Here is an 18,351-nt window from a genome sequence, read left to right as displayed (position 1 = left end):
GATACCAGAGACAATTTTATTTTTACTCATTTAAGGGTTAAATAATTTATTACGTCTAAACAGTTTGATCCAAATCCAAAATTATTCAAACTACGTGTTAGTAAAGAATTTGTGCTTTCTATTTCTAGTTTTTTGTGTTATCTCGTTTAATTTTTGGGTTTTTTTTGCCTAGTTACACTAAGAAATGTCAGAATTCCACGGAACGGAAAAATAATAGGGTTTTTTTTTTAAGTTCTCTCTCTCAGTCTCTCCTTGGATCCAACTTGTATTGTGTCAATGTTTTGTACTGTCTTAATGTTTTGTACAGTCTTACCCCCTTATCATAAACGACAATCAAACCTATTTTAGTTAAAATGCCGCTAAATTTGTTTGTCCTTATCTGTCACTTCGATATTTCTATTGTTTAGAAGGGACAAAGCATTTGTTAGTTAACATAGGCTTGTTAAGTTTTATGATAAAGGGGTTAATGTTTTGTATTGTCTCAATGTCTGTGTATGTCCATTTTAAGTACGCAACAAGCACTTTCTCACACAATGTTTAGAAACTAAAATTTGATAGTTACGTGTAGACCGGTTATATACTGAAACAATTATGTTATAATAAAAATATATAAGGTGCAGATATTTCAGGGTATGTATATAATAACCTAAGAATCATAATTGACACATAAATTATTTAAGTATGTGTGGTAATATTTTTTTTGCTTCATACAAAAATACCATTCCGTCCAAAAATAATCATCCTTGCATTAACATTAACTGTATTTTTTAAATTTAATTTAGTAATTGAAACCATTAACGACGATGCAAATAATCGATCCTCAAAATATCCGAATCTGATTTTCTAGCTCACTGTATTATGTAAACCAAAATATTTATCTCTTATTTATGATCCTGTAGTATCACTTTGTTATGAAAGTAATTATTTATTATTATGAACAAAACATCTAATTATACCTTGATAGTTTTGTTTACTTATGTGAGATAAGTGTGAAGTTCAATATATGACTGTAATCTTATTATAACTGTCAGTAACACATTCACACAACAGTGGATCTACGCCATCAGCTATTGATAAGTAAATGTTTAAAACTGGAAACTTAAATTATTATAATTTATAACCGCTTTCGAGTCTTATGATACCCGGTCTCGGGATAATACTTTCAAATACTATCTTTTATTGTGGTTCAGCTTCAATCCTCTTTCCAGAATCGGAAATGAATACTTAAGCTAATACCTCAATAAAATGTTAAAATACAACTTTTGGTCAGGTGCTAATTAAATAACTGAAAACCTCACACGACACCCAGAAAATATTTTTTCATTTTATTTTAAGTTAGTTGTTTGCGTTTCTTTTCGAATACCTTCATTATTTCCCAAAATCTAACTTCTAATCTAAATTCATTTCTAACTTTACAGTTGTAATTTTTAATGCCAGATTTAGAAGAAAGCCAAACTGAAGCAAAACGGCCAGTAGGTATTAAATTATCTAAGGGGTATGAAACATCTCTAAAACATTTAATTGGTGTATGCATACGTAATATTTAGATTGGGCACAATAAAAAAAGGATTTAAAAACTCAAACACAACCTGATTTAAAACATAGTGTAATCGATTCCAATCTGGATTCTGAACAAACTACTTTCTGGTTTTCAGTTATTTAATTAATATATAGTATAACATTAATAACTGCGTCAATATTTAATGAATAGAAATATTGTTTTAGGAATAAATTTTTTATGGTTTTAAACTTCAAAACGTGTATTATTTTCTGTTACAACGTTATCCTTTTTCAGAGTATTTTTTTTTAATTTCCATATCAGTTATCTACAAAATTAAAGTAGAAATTTATAAAATATAAAAATGAACAAAAAAACAATTCTGATATGTAGGATACGAACTCATGATCGTTAACGACTTTATCTAGGCAGCTGATCAACTCAGCTATCAACACATTTACTGTTACGGGTAAAATATCGATCATATCATAATAACTATTTAACAGCGCCATCTAGTTCATTTCTTGTGAACACTTAACAAAATCGCCAACTCTCGTGTTCAAACGATTATAGAACGTAAGGTGTCCATCCACTTATGCAGGCCATTGTACAACTCGAAATGTACGCGCAATAATGTACGACATGATAATCCGAAGCATTATTGCTTCCGATTATCATGCCGTACATTATCATGGTCGCGCCTTACCAGGGCGTACAAAATATTGCACGCGCTGTAATGTACGTAGTGATAATGTAGGACGTGATAATCTGAATCTAATCGATTCGAATGAATAGACATTTTTCGCCGCGGATCAAGCGAGCGCAGCGAGTGAGATCGATATAGTCGGAGCAGAACCGACCCGGGCGGGTTAGGTTGAAGCTCTCGCCCTTCGTTAGGTTTTTTTTTATTTCAATCACGGAAATCGTAAGGCATGATAATCGGAAGACATTGTCATAATGCTTTGGATTATCACGTCGTACATTATTGCTTGTACATTATTGGTTCCCTGCTAGTTCGGTACGGGATGATAATGCACGACATGATAATTCGTGCTCATAGACATGGATTATCAGGCCGTGCATTATTAAGCGTGCATTAGCAAGTCGTACATTAACTACACCCACCGAGTATTGTATTATTATTGTTGTATGTACTTGGGCGTTAAATTAATGATTTTTGTTAAACAAACAACGTAATTAAAGGATCGCTTATTTAAAATTATCGTAATCCGGATTCTACTAGCAGTTCCAGTTCGATTTACTACCAGTCGTAAAAAAGAAACTTCATCAAAGCGAAGATTGACTTCCCACAGTGTGGATGAGGGAATTCCCACAAAAACATATTCACAGTTACATTTGATTTTTAGTATTTATATAATACATTGAACAGGAAACTGGTAAGTTATAGACTGGCTAAGAATTTTCAGTCTGATAATTACCTCATGAATTTCAATAATAATGTACATCCAAGTATGTTTAGCTACCTACCGTACTACACATAGTCATTATCTCTAATATAATTATGTAATGGTTGCAAAAATGATATTCTAATAGTGAAGTTTTATAATTTGCGAATAAACTGTCGACATATAATATGTATGTGAAACCACTAAACTGTTCGACCATTATGCAGTTTCTTTTTAATGAGGGCTTATAATTTTTTGTTCAAGGACCTGCAGCTTAAATATGACTGCTCAAAACGATGATGTAATAGATTTGACAAACTCCTTCACTCTAGTTGATCATCAAAATAAAAGGGGTTATCATTGACCTGGAATCTGACACTAATTCTGATGCTCAAACCGAGCACTCCACCATTACTCGTACAGAAAGCAAAAGGCGAGCCAAATCTAGTGTGATTCCGAGACCTATACCTTCAAAAAGGCCCTCCATTTATGATTTATGTACTCCAGAAAATAAGGTAATTACATCTCATCTCTCTATCCTTAGTCCATTTTAGTAATTATTGTTACTAGCTGTTGCCTGCACCTGCAACTGAAGTTTTAGGAATTTGTTTATAGCTATATAGCTACCTTGCGGAAATGCTATTTTATAGGATAAAAGTAGGTTAGGTACACTTTGTGATCAGTGTTTTAAACTGATTGTGTTCCAAATTTCGTACAAATCTGTAGGGTAAATAACATACATCCAAACTTTCACATTTAATAATATTAATAGGATAGTTTGCCTACACATTACAGACCATTACCTTGATCATATAATTTAATTTTGATCCCTGACCTTATGTTCCCTTGTCAAGCAATGCAATGTCACTATAACTTCTGTAAAAAGATTCAACAATTGGACATGATTCAGTTGATTCTATAGTCAAACTAACAGAATCTTGACTGATTCTGGCTGGAATCTTTTCACAGAAAATATCAATGATATATATGACAGTTACAGTGAGAAAAAATGGCTTGATTGTACCTGCAGCAGGTGGTCAATTCACAAGTGGTAGTAATGTTGTGCCCAATATATTGCTGCTGTACTTACTTGTTTACACAGGCAAATATTACTAAACTAAACACCTATGTTAGTTTCAATACATATAAATATATTTTGCAGGTCAAAAGGAAAGCTGAAAACTCTACAATTGTTCAAGACCAGACAAAAATACACCTAAAAATAAAAACCAGAATAATGACACAGACTTGAAGCATTGCTGTCCAATATGCTTTGACGCATTTGGAACTAACCTCTAGTCTCAACCAAATGCGGGCATGTCTTTTGTTCCAAATGTATCACATTGGCTTTGAAAACTGAACCAAGATGCCCCACCTGTCGACGAAAATTGAAAGGAGCAGCTGCTATGCATCCATTTTCCTATAGTATTTTTAATTGACTTCAATACTTCAAGAACTGCCAAATATTACTTCACACTTCTTTGTATTCCTAAAATAAAGACAGAAGAACAATGTGTTCAAAATTATTTGAATTCATGTAATTCTACACAAAATAATTTAATTTTGTTGAAATAAACTTTAAATTTTATGCAAGTACCTACCCTTTTTTTTACATTAGAAACGAAAAAATGGGCTTTGTGGGTATCTCTAAATCCAATCACGGATTGAATTCAAATTTCGAATATGGCCTAGAGTGTCAGCTTTGCTGTTGCACATCATATGTCATTGGTATGATTCAGAAATGTATAATGAGGAACACTTATAATTAATTATATTATTTTCGACTCTGGGATAAAAAAGTAGCCTATCTTCATAAGTTATTTTAGTTTCCAAAATTACAAAACTGTGAATTCTCTGGTCTATGTCTGTCTGTTATAAAAGTCAGGACTTACGAAGTTATAATGAACATTAGTATTTATATATACATCACAATTAAAGAGATACACATAATAAATTATTTATTTTGTTAATAGTTTTTCTTTATTCACAGAAAATAATCTTTCAAAGGCTTTGGATTTGTCTTTCGTTTTGTTTATACTTTATATCCACTAACAGAACTTGGAATATCAACATTAGAATTTCTCCAACCCCCACTAATTAAGACACTACTAAAAATTAATTAACATTTTTTTTTCATCTTTTCGGAAAGTTTAATTTTCATGGGTAGATAGCCGGGTGGAAAATTGCTTTTTCACACCTCTCCTCCAGAAAAGTAACTTTTCCTCCCTGACGAGAGGGAGCAAAGTGCAACTTTTCTGTTCAAGGCTTTTCTAAGTGTTTTATTGAAAATTCCATTTTTTTAAAGTTGATAATTGGAAAGCCACGTCATTTTATATGCTGGTTATTCTTTAATAATATATAGAATTTATTTTTTTCAAGTTTCTTAATGCTTGGTGTGAAAAGTTGTAGGAGCGACTCGGGAGCAAAATTATTTTCATCTTGGGCGTTAACACTTGAATCCCTCATTACGCTCAGGATTCTACTTTAGAATCCTTCGCTACATTCTGGATTCAATGTACGCCCTCGCCGTAAATACACCATTTTGCTCCCTTGTGACACAAATAACTGTTTTTTTTTATTACTATTTCAGAAAGTATAAGATCTAAGAATTCTTTACCTGTTTTTATTTTCATTATAAAAGCACAGGGCGGCCACGCCATACAAAATACGCGTTCTTGAATCTACATAGGCACGACGACGTCTGTACACGCGTCAATGTGTGCGTAAAACACACAGGGCTGACTATCGCAAAACCCTAGTACTATAGGGTATGTAGGTATGGCTTAGATGTGTAAATAAATGTAATCGTTAATCATATATTTTTATTTAAACCTACTTAAAATGTGTGTCTATGTATTTAAGCATTATTATTTTACATTACAATAAATATATGACTACAAACTTGAACGAATTATTCGGTACTTACCTAATTAGTTATTTCATGTATTAATCGCGATACTTTTAGACAATTTGTTATATAATTTGTATAGTGTGTGTAGATAAGATATAATATGGTGGTCTATTGATAGGAGAGAATTAACAAATCAATTTTACAAATAACTACCTACTAATATTAGACGTCTATTTATACATTATAGGTACACACTTTTAAACCTAGGTATTGGTTTTTTCCTCAGTTACCTAATACTTAAGTACATTGTACATTTTGCTAATTAAAGTTGGTTAGGTACTTTACTTACCTTTTTTCGTCCTTCGGAAATCGAAAAAAACTCCTTTTCTTATCTTTGGCTGTTGACAAACACCCATACAATGCACAGTATATCACCATTTCGCAAAGTTATTGCTCCCGAACTTAGTGCTCTCCCTATATATACCGTAGTCTTTGCACCCGACTGCTTTCCTGCGGTTTTCCTGCAGTGAGGGTTGGGGTAACTCGAACCGGTGCGGGGCGGAGCGTGGCCATTCTGTACGTCAGTACTATTATATATTCTGTGTTATAAGTAAGCTTAAAGCCACTTAGTTATGGCTCTCAAGTTTAGTAGAAAAGGTACCTTATGACCATTATATGTTTAAACATGCTTCGCTTTTGTCATTTCTACTCCTAGTACCTCCGTCTATAGTTTGACTTTGCTGGCTCGCATCTGCACTAAACGCACTAACATTTACGCATCGTTCCCTCTCTGTCTCTACTTGAAAAATTTGACAAATTGTACCATCTGAATCCCAAGACATACTTTGCCCAAGTCCCCAACTGGCAGAATCTCAAGGTAATGACCCCTTAGAAAGTCTTCCCGACTTGCTACCTAGTCAGCCTTAGCCTATTCATAAGTAGTTCCAGTGGTATTGAGCCATTACCGATTATAAAACGCAAATGCCTACATGCACATATTGGTGGTGAAGTGAGTCTCAGAAATCAAGTTCACGGTGGTGTCTATTTCTGTAAAAAAACCGACCAGGAGCGTGTCGGACACGCCCAAGATAGGGTTCCGTCATAGCCATTACGAAAAATGTTTTCGTTTTGTGTACGGAATATTCCAAGTTTAGGGTATCATATTTTAAACCTTAGGCTGCTATTTACTCTTAAACTACTAATAATTCTCAAGCAATCTTAACCGTTAAGTATAGTTTTCCTTTTAAATTTGATATACTATATACCATTTTCAAATTTTTCTACCCACTTGTTTAATGTTTTAGAAAGGGGGCGGGGGCGCTCGATTTTAATGAAATTTTGAATTTAAAGTTGAATATTTCACAAACAATCCTAATGGTTTAAAAATACCTATGCAACGATACCCAATACTATAGGGTTAGTCGAGAAAAAAAATTACCCCACTTACGTGATCCTAAAAAAAATTTTTCCTACTATTACGTCTGCGTAGTTGCTACATATTATATCTGTGCGACGTTACAGCTTTCTAGCATTGATAGTCCCCTAGCAAAGCCGCGGACGGACAGACAGGCAGACATAGTGAAACTATAAGGGTTCCGTTTTTGCCATTTTGGCTACGGAACCCTAAAAAGACGTTTAGAGCAAGCAAATTTACCTGTAAAATCATGTAACTCAGCCATAAGGCAGCTTTTCTTTACATAAAATAAATTTTAGTTTTGCAAGTAGATCACGAAAAAGAACTGATCATCTTTGTTTGTGGCAATTTAGTTTTAAAATAAGGGTAGGTACACATCATTAATGAAAAAGTTTTCCAGAACTTAAAGTATAATAATTTTATCAATTTCATACTCACGTGTTGTATGTTTGTTTCCATAAGGTACCTTTTCAAAAATGTATGACACAAAGACTATTAATGTGATGTAAGCTTAGATGAATGATTGGTCTCGCGCGCTCGCTCGACCAATCATTCATCTACGGGTGACCTAAAAAGTTAAAAAATGGTTATATTTGATTGTAACGCAAGGATTTTGTTTATCTATGCGAAAATAATTATGTTGATTGTTACATTACAACTAAATTGTCATTTTTGTGATTTTCCATGAAAATATTTAAAAAAAAATTGATTTCTAATTTTTGCTATTCTTCTTTATTTTCTTTAGGGATTGTTTTCTAATACAGACATTTAAAAATCATGACTACCTACTGCGAAAAAATGCAGAAAATAAAGCAAAACATGATTTCCTTGAAATAAGTCAGCGATCATATTAATTGGTCTATACCTATACAAGTTTTGATTTGCAATTATAGAACTTGTATTATATATTTTGATGGACAGAAGCCCAATAAATCATATTTCGTAGTCCACTATGTAACTTAAATCGGCAACATAGTTTTTGAGGTAACTAAACTTAAATAATCTGTTTCCTGAAATTACACAGTTTCCAATACATTTTTCAAAAAATGATATCTTCGTAACTATGATACATAGGACAATTGATATCGATAGCTTAACTTATTAGAATGCCCGTAACTCCATACCGACCACAAGGTACCTTTGACCGCGGAACGTCACATATAAGCTCCTTGGTCGTGACCAACTCGATTTTTTTTATAGTCTGCCGTGTCAAGTGGCCAGTCGAAAAGGTACCGTAAACCGTTGGAGATTGGATATAAGTAAACTAATAGTACTTTCCTCACATTGAAAATACAAACTGAAAATATAGATGCTCAGAAAAACCAGAAAAATAAGACCAGCACTGGGAATCGAACGCAGGTCCTCGGTATTCCGTACCGCGTGCTATACCGCTACACCACTGCTGGACAACGGTACAGACACGAATTTCCCCTATGCACCACATATCTCAGCTTGTTTGTTTCTTATTTAAAGCGACTTAAGCAGTGACGCTAGCGGCATCTATACCGTAGCCCTCATCGAGAAACTTTCGGCATTCCATTGGAACTAACCGCTCACCCGGACAAGAGATATCGTTAAGATTGGTTTTTTAGAATCTTTTTGTATTTTTTATTTCAATTCCAAATTTTTACTTTTACGGTCATCCCGTAAAACCTTAATTGAAAATACAAACTGAAAATATAGATGCACCGAAAAACCTGAAAAATAAGACTAGCACTGGGAATCGAACCCAGTCACTCACTCGGTTCGAGCGCCAGAAATATCTCGGGTGAAATGGGTCACTTTCCACCCTTGGTTATTAATCTGCTATTGATTTTTGGGGGCGGCAGACGTGAACTTGCCTTCGAAATCCAAAAGCTTAATGGTTACTTGACCTGAAATGTATATTTCAGAACTAAATTATTGTTATTATTATTTTAAAATTTATGACGGTGGAAGCATTCTACACTTCCACTGAACGTAGATATAGTTTAGATATAGTTAGTGTTTAGTATTGTAACTAAGGGACCCCATACATCCCTGTATTTCTTTTATTATTATTTTTTGTATTTTTTTTTCTTTTATTGTATAATATAGTTTTTAAGTATTTTATTTGTAATTATATTTTTATGAAAAAATGACTTTCTGCCAAGTTTCTTGCGGCGCATTCTTCTTGGCAATGATGGTCTTTCCGAAAGCGCTGGTAGCAGTGGGTTGAAACTCCATACAAAAAATCTTATGTATGGAGCTAGTGACTTTTTTGTACCAACCTCTCCAAAATAACTTATTGGTTGCCATATTTATGAAATGATCTGTGTTTAGAAGATTTCACTTAAATTATAATATTTGCAATTCTTCACATTTAAGCTGTGAAAAAAAATAAGCGGAAAAAATATTACTAAGATAAATAATACAATAAAAAATAATTCTGACTGGGTATCCTTTTTTATTTAAGTAAATGAAAAAAAATTAGTTCTATTTTTCAATTTTATATGGCAGCCCACAAACCTTCATCTGCTGCGTGGGAACGAACGCCTTCGCGAGATTTTGTGTTTACTGTTTGAATTTTCGTGTATTTTGGTGTTTTGTTTTGTTAATAGCGTTGAGTTTGAGATTATTTCTCCTCCGCATTAACTTTTCTTTCACTAAAGTGCATTTATTCGAGACAGGACTAGTTTTTACCGTTATTTTCACGGCTGTCCTTTACTAAGAAACCATTCAATATGAGGATGCGAAATTTGTGGTATTCAAGAAAAACATTGTGAAAACAAAATGTTCTTTGCTAGATTTCCTCTAAGTGAACATGAGTAAGTAAAGTTACTGATAAATCTGATAATAGGTGTTGAGGTTTCTCGTTTCTTGATATTGGCACCAAAAAGACACTGAATTCATACTACAATCGTGGTATTGTTTTTGTATGAGAGTTCAGACTCTTAAAACGTAGTGATTATATACTCTTTGGCTGGTAGTTTAAAAAATGACGTGTGTGTGAAAGTGCCCATTGCGGCCTATTTACTGAATAAATCATATGAATTTGAATTTTTGATTTTTTTTTTGAATTTTGAATTTGAATTTGATTACCTACAATTTCTTGTATTTATTTTCTCGAATTTATAAGCAAATCATATTTTTAACAAATACAATTAATTTTGCACTATAGCACAAAGAAGTAAGGTCGAATCTTTGCGTAGATCCCTAGTACCATCCACGAAGACGCGTGATTTTGACAAAATTAGACATTAATGACATTGTAATAAGAACCACGGCACGCGCACGCGTCATCGTGAATGACTCTACCTATAGATACACAATGATCATTCAATTAAGCACTAGAATATTTGCCTGGAAATGAGTGAAATGAGATGGTAATAAAGTTAGGCCAAAAATAAAGAATCTTAGTGATAACAATAATATATTAGTTATAAATGCAATTGCTGTTCCCCTGGCCCTCACATCTGAAAGTTAAAAGATAGTAAAATTTTTGAACTTGCTTAACTAAATTATTTGTTGCAAAAATTCAAACATAAGAGATCCTTGCACGTTTATTTATTAAATATTACATTAAAATACTTCTAAAATTTTTGTATAACCTAAAATTAATATTTGTAGGTATAATGGATTTTCTACATAAAATTGGCACAAAATTGCTGACAAGGCAAAATTAATTTATCAAATTCACACAAAATAGCCAAAACTGTTTCACATTATAAATTTTAATGCTTTCATCTACTATTTCACAAAGGTGAGAAAATAAATAAAGGCAGTAGGTACTACAATAATTTAAATAATGAATAATTCTTATATTCCCAAGTTTGTCACTAAATTGCAGTCCAGGTTCTCAAGATACAGGCTCAGCCTAGTTTGAGGACCGCCAGATATTTCTTTGTTGTGTAATTTATGTAATGTTTTTAAGCAAATAAATAAATGATTATTATTATTATTAGTTAGAATATAAGTACAATGGAACGGTCAGCATCAAAAGAAGCTGGTTACTTTTTTATTCTGTCACATTATCACATTTGCAAATCTTGTATGGCGCTAAGCATGTGGCTGCAAAACGCCAAAGTGTAAAAGTAACCAGCTACTTTTGATGCTGACTGAACAAGTACAAAGAAGGTGCAAATATAATCCACTATTAAAATGTTCCATTCCTTTTTCTAGACGGGTGACACTTACCCGGCCCGGATATTACCGGGATGGAAATACCGACCCTGCTTTTCGTGTACACAACAACAGAAGCTCATGCCAGTTTCAATGGGTGTATACACAAAAAACAGGGTTGGTATTTCTATGTCGGTATTATCCGGGCCAGGAAAGAGTGTCACCCTTCTAGACGTCTACGAGTAATATGGCCTGATATTCTACTGAAACTATGATTTACATTTACATTTCTAACTCTAGCTGTACCTACCTATATGTAAGTATGAAGTTTAAAGTTTCAGGTAAACATTTGGGAAAGGCGAGTAGAGTTAGAGAGAGTAGTTAGTTTTTCTTCCAAATCAAAGTCTTATTGTTAGAAGGCATTTCAATAGTGTCTATTAAGGACAAGTTATTCTCTTCACCTAATTCTATTAGTTCAGTTATATCACGAAGACCCCAAGAAGGGTCCCTAGCTCTCAGACCAGCATCAAACTGAACATTGCTGTCTGGTGTTATTACACCATCTTTCATATAAGGCCCATAAGTTATCATGAGCGCATCTGACTTTAAGTAAACACCAGCATTTCGAAATAAGCCTTCTGTACATTCATAGGGGCTAATATGAATTAAATTAGAACAATAAATGTAGTCAATGTTACTTTCCTCAAACTTGTAACTAGATAAATCGTTAGTTATATTAATAACAATTGGAGACAGTATATTCTTAGTTGGGCAATTGGTAGCATAGTATGTGATGCTCCCTAAGACATTCTCGTCATATTCTGAGGGTTGGAACTTTACACCAGGGAAATGAGGGGCAAAATGGGCTAAATGTTGGCCAGATCCAGAGGCAATTTCAAGAAATAAAGGACTGTCATCTCCAAGGATGTCGACATCTGATATCACGAATCTTTTCAAAACTTGCAGTATAGGCTCTTGATTTCTAGAAGCAGCTGGGTAAATCAGCTTTTCTCCATTAATTCTGAAATAGTTGAATAAGAAAAACTGATGTACAATCTCGAGAACATAATGGTTGATAAAATAACATAATATTTCCGTATAGCTTACTTTTCATTCCCATGGAATTCGCTGGCAAACTCCCGACCCTTCGACAGGTAACTCATTATTTTTTTCAGAAATGAAAGGGTGGCAGATGATTTAACTTGAATTTCCAAGAATGATGAAATTTTATACACGTACATTAAATACAGTAGCGACTATTCGACTGCAAGATGCAATAAAGAAACTTTGTTATTTTATTTACTTTAACGAGCGAACAAAACCTTCTACAGGCAGACAGGCAGATGGGTGACCAAAGAATATAAGTTTTAAGTACCTGTGACACTTTCCCGGCCCGGATAACACCGACATGGAAATACCGGCTTTATTTTTTGTGTAAACGCCCATAGAATCTGACAGGAGCTTCTATGGCGTGTACACGAAAAACAGAGTCAGTATTTCCATCCCGGTATTATTTGGGCCGGGAAACAGTGTCACCCAAGGCAGAAGGCCTACTCCGAAACTCGAAGTTCGTATTGTACCGTCCCTCTCGCTGTCGTATTAAATAGTTTAAGGTTTAAGTGTCAGCTGGGCTACTACGAAACTCTAAACTCGAAGTTCGTGTCGTGCTGTCCCTCTGACACTTATACTATTTAATACGACAGCGAAGGGACCGCACGACACGAACTTCGAACTGGACTCGAGTATAGTACACAATAAATGTCACAAACCACACACAACACACGGACACGACGTTGTTATCAAAGAGTAGTATAATATACGGGGAAGAGAGCCCTCTCTCGTCTCATTTCATGCAGACTGTTTTGAAGCGCCGTCTGCATTTCCTAACTAGTACATTGATGTATATATCCATCCATGCGTATAGCTATATAATAGTCACAGTTTCTTACTTTACTGGATTGCTTCCCAGCTCAAACACATAAACTAAAAACAGGGCTGCAAAGAGAAGTGAGACCGCTTGAATTCAGTCTTCCTTAAGTTTAACCAGCCTCAATTTCCGTTTGCACACTGTCTTACTTTTTATGTGGACGATGTGCACGAGTTTCGATTGCAACGTAGCCATCTGTTCCTTGTTGACGCGAATAGACGCCTGGCCTGACATAAGAGGGTTGCTACACAAAAATATTGTAACGACTGAGCGGATACAATTATTTGACTTTATATTAGAAATTACAATTACGATTGTCAATTTCGAAAATAAAGTTCATTTTTGCGTAATTATCAACGACAAAATATTTTTTAATAAATAAAATTTTGTGATCTCAAGCTTTCAGTGAATCTATCTGAAACAAACGACACAATCTATTTTATTTTAGGTTAGGATAAAGGAGATGCGGCGTATCGACATGAATTAGTACGGGTATAGGCGACTGTCCTGTTATTCAATAATTATCCAATGTAAATCTATTGTAATTCCTGATTAAACGATTTCTTATTTGTAAATGGCTAAGAGATCTGCGTCTACAGCATTCGATTTAGACGAACGGGATGAAAAAGGGTAACTAAGAAAGAGGGCAAGAAACATTCACTGGACTCTGACGAGGAAGACAGTGGGGCGAAGAAGAAAGGAACAATGTTCTTAACGCTGACGACATCGAAGGAGAAGAGGAAGGAGACGCAGGGATAGAAGGTGAAGTAAGTGAAAGATATATACATAATTAGGTTAGGTCAATAATTGACAACAATTTGCCTTGCGAGGGTATTTCGCATAGGCTGCCTGTACATCCAAATACATAAACAAACTTACTTATCCCAGCTCAAACGCTATTATTCTCTCATAAGAATGCTTACGTAAGTACTAATCCGTCTTATTTAAAAATTTGTAACTATCCTGAGTGCACAATTCAATTAAATTTTTATTATTACGCATTTATAAATTACAGGCGATGTGAGATATGTAGTCATAATTTTTAGTTAGTTTTGTATATGCTTTTATTATGTTAATTATTTGTTGTAAATTAATGTGTATTGTTATTAACATTATACTGCAAATTGCATATTCTGCTATAATCTACCCCTTACCTTTTTTTGGTATACAAGGTTGCCTTAACTTAATTGAAAATATTAAACCTTGCTTTTTTAAATTAGATCACCATTACCATTTAACATGAAAGAAGAGTTGGAGGAAGGTCATTTTGATAACCAAGGCCAGTATCATTGGAAGAAAGAAAAAGAGATCCGAGATGGTTGGCTTGACAATATTGACTGGGTCAAGGTGAAAGGTAGACCTGAAGACAAATACAAGGTGCACAAAGATGATGAACAACAAAGGTCTTGGTGATGAGTCCAGCAGTGAAGAAGAGGAGATGGAAGAAAAAGTTTGATTTGATTCAAAATTATAAGGAAATTTTACAGCATATGAAGCCAAAGGAAACAATTGCTAAATCATTGCAACGACTTGGTAAGTTGAGCATCAGATAAAGGTTAATTACACAATATAAATGTAGTGTTTATGTACCATCCACAAGCAAACTCATAGGAATCCTTCTCTTACTAATATTTTAATGAAAAAGTTTATGAGCTTGTGTGCATGTTTGTTACTCTTTTACACTAAAACAGTAAGAATGATTTAGATGAGAATTGGATTGTGGGAATGAATGTATTATTGAAAATCTGAAATCTCAACTGCAAAAGTCTAGGACCACATTTTGCGTAGTGGTGATCATACAACAATTATAAAATATAAAAAAATTGAAATTAGTAATATTTGGGGAATTTCAATTCAACTGTTCATGCTTTATGCAAGTGATGCTGCAGATAGACTAGTTTTTAATGTTAATTTGACCTAGTAGGTACCTAGTTGCAATTAGTGGACACCCACCTATTTCTTTAGTCTGGCCCTCTATTCCGTAGAGTTTGCATGAAGACTGCATTAGTTATTGATTAATGTCCCTATTAAAACAAAATTTAATGTTCTCAGGTGCAACTTCAAATATATCAAGTGCAGAGAGATGGAAAAGGAAAAAAGCGGGCATTGTGGATGAAGGCAGTAAAACTGTGACCAGGGTAACAGAGCTTGCTAACCAGATACTAACTAAAATGGGCAACATGGATATATATCAGGAGACTTATGAAAAAATAAGTGCAATTTTATCTAAACATGCCAGCAAGAAAGATAATGCTGATTTAGATATGTATGCTGATGACTTTGATCAGAAAGAAAAAAAAAATCTTGATAAAGACCAAGGGGGAAGTGAAACCACAAAAACTGAAAATGAGGAGGATGATGATGAAGTTACAAAAGAAGTTAGGTGGGAGTTTAAATGGAAACAGGATGATAATGCTGAATTATCGGGACCACACTCCACAGAGCAAATGCACAAATGGGCAAATGAAGGATATTTCAAAACAGGTGTTTGGGTTAGAAAACATGGAGTAGACAGTCAGTTTTACAGTTCAAACAGAACAGATTTCGAGTTGTACATGTAAATAAGTTTATTCTTTGAAAATAAAGTTATTAAAACTTAACATATTTTTTCTGCTATTTAACAGCTTATTACAAATATTAAATATGTTGAAATCAGTCATAACTTTTGCTATTTGATTAATTAAAACTATAAACAATGTGATCACTTGAACAATAACAAATTGTGATATTGATGTGCCAATTTCTAGCCAACTCCCCGTGTTTTTAACATAATACAATAGTTGAATTCCCATAATATTGGAGTATATTAGTACTATAATGTTCAAGTAGCCTGTTGGTGCCTGAAAGCAGAAATAATGTTGATTAATATAATTACAAGCTTGATATTTACTTTGCTTCACTTGTATAAAAAAATTAATGTATTATATCTACTACAAAAGTTTTAAAAGTAATTCACCATCCACTTTCATCAATCAAATTGCCTTGAAATCTATGTGTGTATTTTATATCAAAATCATTAAGTACTTAAATTTTAATACCTCTGTCAAGAATTGCACTCCCCTAACAGCACGCTACACTAAGAAACGGCGATAATGTCTTCAATAAGATGAGTCCAGTAATAATAAATGGCTGGAATGATGTTATAAAGCATGTCACCCATCGCACTTCAAACGAGTTGAGTGACGCTATATTTCCTGTTCCAAAGAAAGCTAGAATTATATATGTGAGCTGGATCATTTATTAAGGAATATGTTAAGGGAGCGCTGACATTGGCTTGAGCTTTCTATGAGTATTATATCATAATGTGGTGTAACAGATATAGTGAGGGGATTAGAGCTAATTCGACCAGCATACGCTCTAAGGGTAGTCTAAGCCGTGATCCCGTCCCAGACAAAACCAAAATTTAAAATAGATTGATATGAAAATAAGAAGTAAGCATTTTTAGGAGTCCACGAATCTTGTTATGGAAGAGCTAGGGGATATGCGATTTGCCGCTAAAAAGGTTAGGGAAACTGGAGTATGGTAGGCATCCACTATGTTACTGCAAGTGGTAATGCAATATCATTATATAAAGGATACAAAAAAGAATGCTCTCCTAAAATCTTCACTGCCAATACTCCTTTCTATTGTCGTCAGACTTTGCTTTGCTCTTGATTCCTCTATTGTTGTTTTATTAAATGTGCAATCAACTATCTGAAATTTAAAAGGTTTCATTGTGTAAGATTAGGTAGGTAGGTACAATGTGCTGCCAAGAAAATTAACCTGCCTTTCACAATAACAATGGCACCTGAAAGCTTAGCTTACTATAGGTGAACCGCTGTAAGCCCGATGTGCAGTAGAACGTTTTCACAATAAACGTCCCAGTTGGCTTCGTTGACGAAAACAATGAAGGCTTACTGAGAGAAGGTTGTATTGAGGGTCGTGCTTATTGCGATTTACCTATATCCGCGTTCAATGCGGACATAACGGCTTGATCACGGCTATAGAGTAGGGCTACTACGAAATTCGGAAATCGAAATTCGTATGGTACCGACGCTGACTCTAATTTATTATTTTATATACGAGAATGAGAAGGACGCGTACGACAAATGGCCTAGTGGTTAGAGAACCTGACTACGAAGCTTGAGGTCCCGGGTTCGATTCCCCGTGTCGGGGCAGATATTTGTATGAAAATAAGAATGTTTTTTCTCGGGTCTTGGGTGTTTTAAATTATTTAAGTATGTATCTATCTAAATAATTATATTTATCCGTTGCTTAGTACCCATACACAGCTTTGCTTAGGCTACTTTTGGTTGACATAAGTCAATCAAGTCCTTGTAATGCTTACTTCCGTTTCGGTTGATCTAGGTTCTTAGTTTGTGTTTCTAATACGTCAACCGTTATATTTATTTATTAATTATGTACCTCAACCCATCACATTACATACCACTTACAGCGGACACGCAAACGCAACGTTTATATGTTGTATAGGTAGTCATTCACGATGACGCGTGGCGTGGTTTTTTACAATGTCATTAATGTCAGGATTTTAGTTTTAGTTTCAATTTAGATCATTAAGTATTTATTGGATTAGGCGTTATTTTGCGGAGGTACATTTCAATGAAGTAAAAAACATTTACTTTGGTCACCGGCGACATTATGACAGTTAAGTCTTGCAACACATGTGTGTTCATCCAGCTCCTCTACCTCCACACTGTAAGCACACAAACCAAGTTAACCACCACCACCACCACAGTACATTGACGCCTTTCGAACTCAACTAGAGTTCATCCTCAGAGCTTAGCACACAACCATTCATCACGCTACGAAATGTTATGGTTGTGAGCAACATTGGCGGATTTGCCCTAAGGCCCAGTAGGCCCGGCACCCTAGGCCAGATATTAGGGGCAACAAAATTGAGACATAAATAGCCACCATGATGATAAAAGTGCTGAAAGAGGGCGGCGATACTTAAACATGGCCTGGGGTCTAGGGCAGCCAAGACAGCAATTCCACCACTACTGGTGAGCAAAGTAATTGTTTTTAGTTTAAATCTTGGTTAAATCATTTGTTTTTGCCGTAACGCTTACAAATAAGTCAGGACTGTAAGGGGCTGTTTCACAACCCATTGATTAATTTTATTTGACGGATAAATTTGATGCCGTCTCCATCTATTCTAACAAAACAAACAGAGAC

At 34.4% G+C, this 18,351-nt stretch overlaps 1 protein-coding gene, 1 long non-coding RNA gene and 1 pseudogene across 2 annotated transcripts; 2 read left to right on the top strand and 1 right to left on the bottom strand.

The window, feature by feature from the left end:
* The first annotated feature begins 2,582 nt into the window (after positions 1-2,582).
* On the top strand, positions 2,583-4,137 carry LOC141431335 (uncharacterized). Its single transcript, XR_012451713.1, has 3 exons — positions 2,583-2,895; positions 3,169-3,419; positions 4,067-4,137. It is a non-coding gene; the product is annotated as an uncharacterized lncRNA (long non-coding RNA).
* Positions 4,138-9,693: 5,556 nt separating this feature from the next.
* Positions 9,694-12,661, bottom strand: LOC141431333 (UPF0585 protein CG18661-like; the record flags this gene model as incomplete). Its single annotated transcript, XM_074092484.1, is given in 2 exon segments — positions 9,694-12,270; positions 12,357-12,661. Coding segments are annotated over 2 exon segments (774 nt in total). The 3' UTR covers positions 9,694-11,630.
* A 1,089-nt stretch (positions 12,662-13,750) lies between these two features.
* LOC141431334 (CD2 antigen cytoplasmic tail-binding protein 2 homolog) lies at positions 13,751-15,739 on the top strand (annotated as a pseudogene).
* Positions 15,740-18,351: the final 2,612 nt, after the last annotated feature.

Source organism: Choristoneura fumiferana, chromosome 9, assembly GCF_025370935.1.
Source record: "Choristoneura fumiferana chromosome 9, NRCan_CFum_1, whole genome shotgun sequence".
Lineage (NCBI taxonomy): Eukaryota > Metazoa > Arthropoda > Insecta > Lepidoptera > Tortricidae > Choristoneura > Choristoneura fumiferana.
The sequence above is the reverse complement of the archived record's forward strand: the minus strand, read 5'-3'. Positions and strand labels throughout refer to the sequence as shown.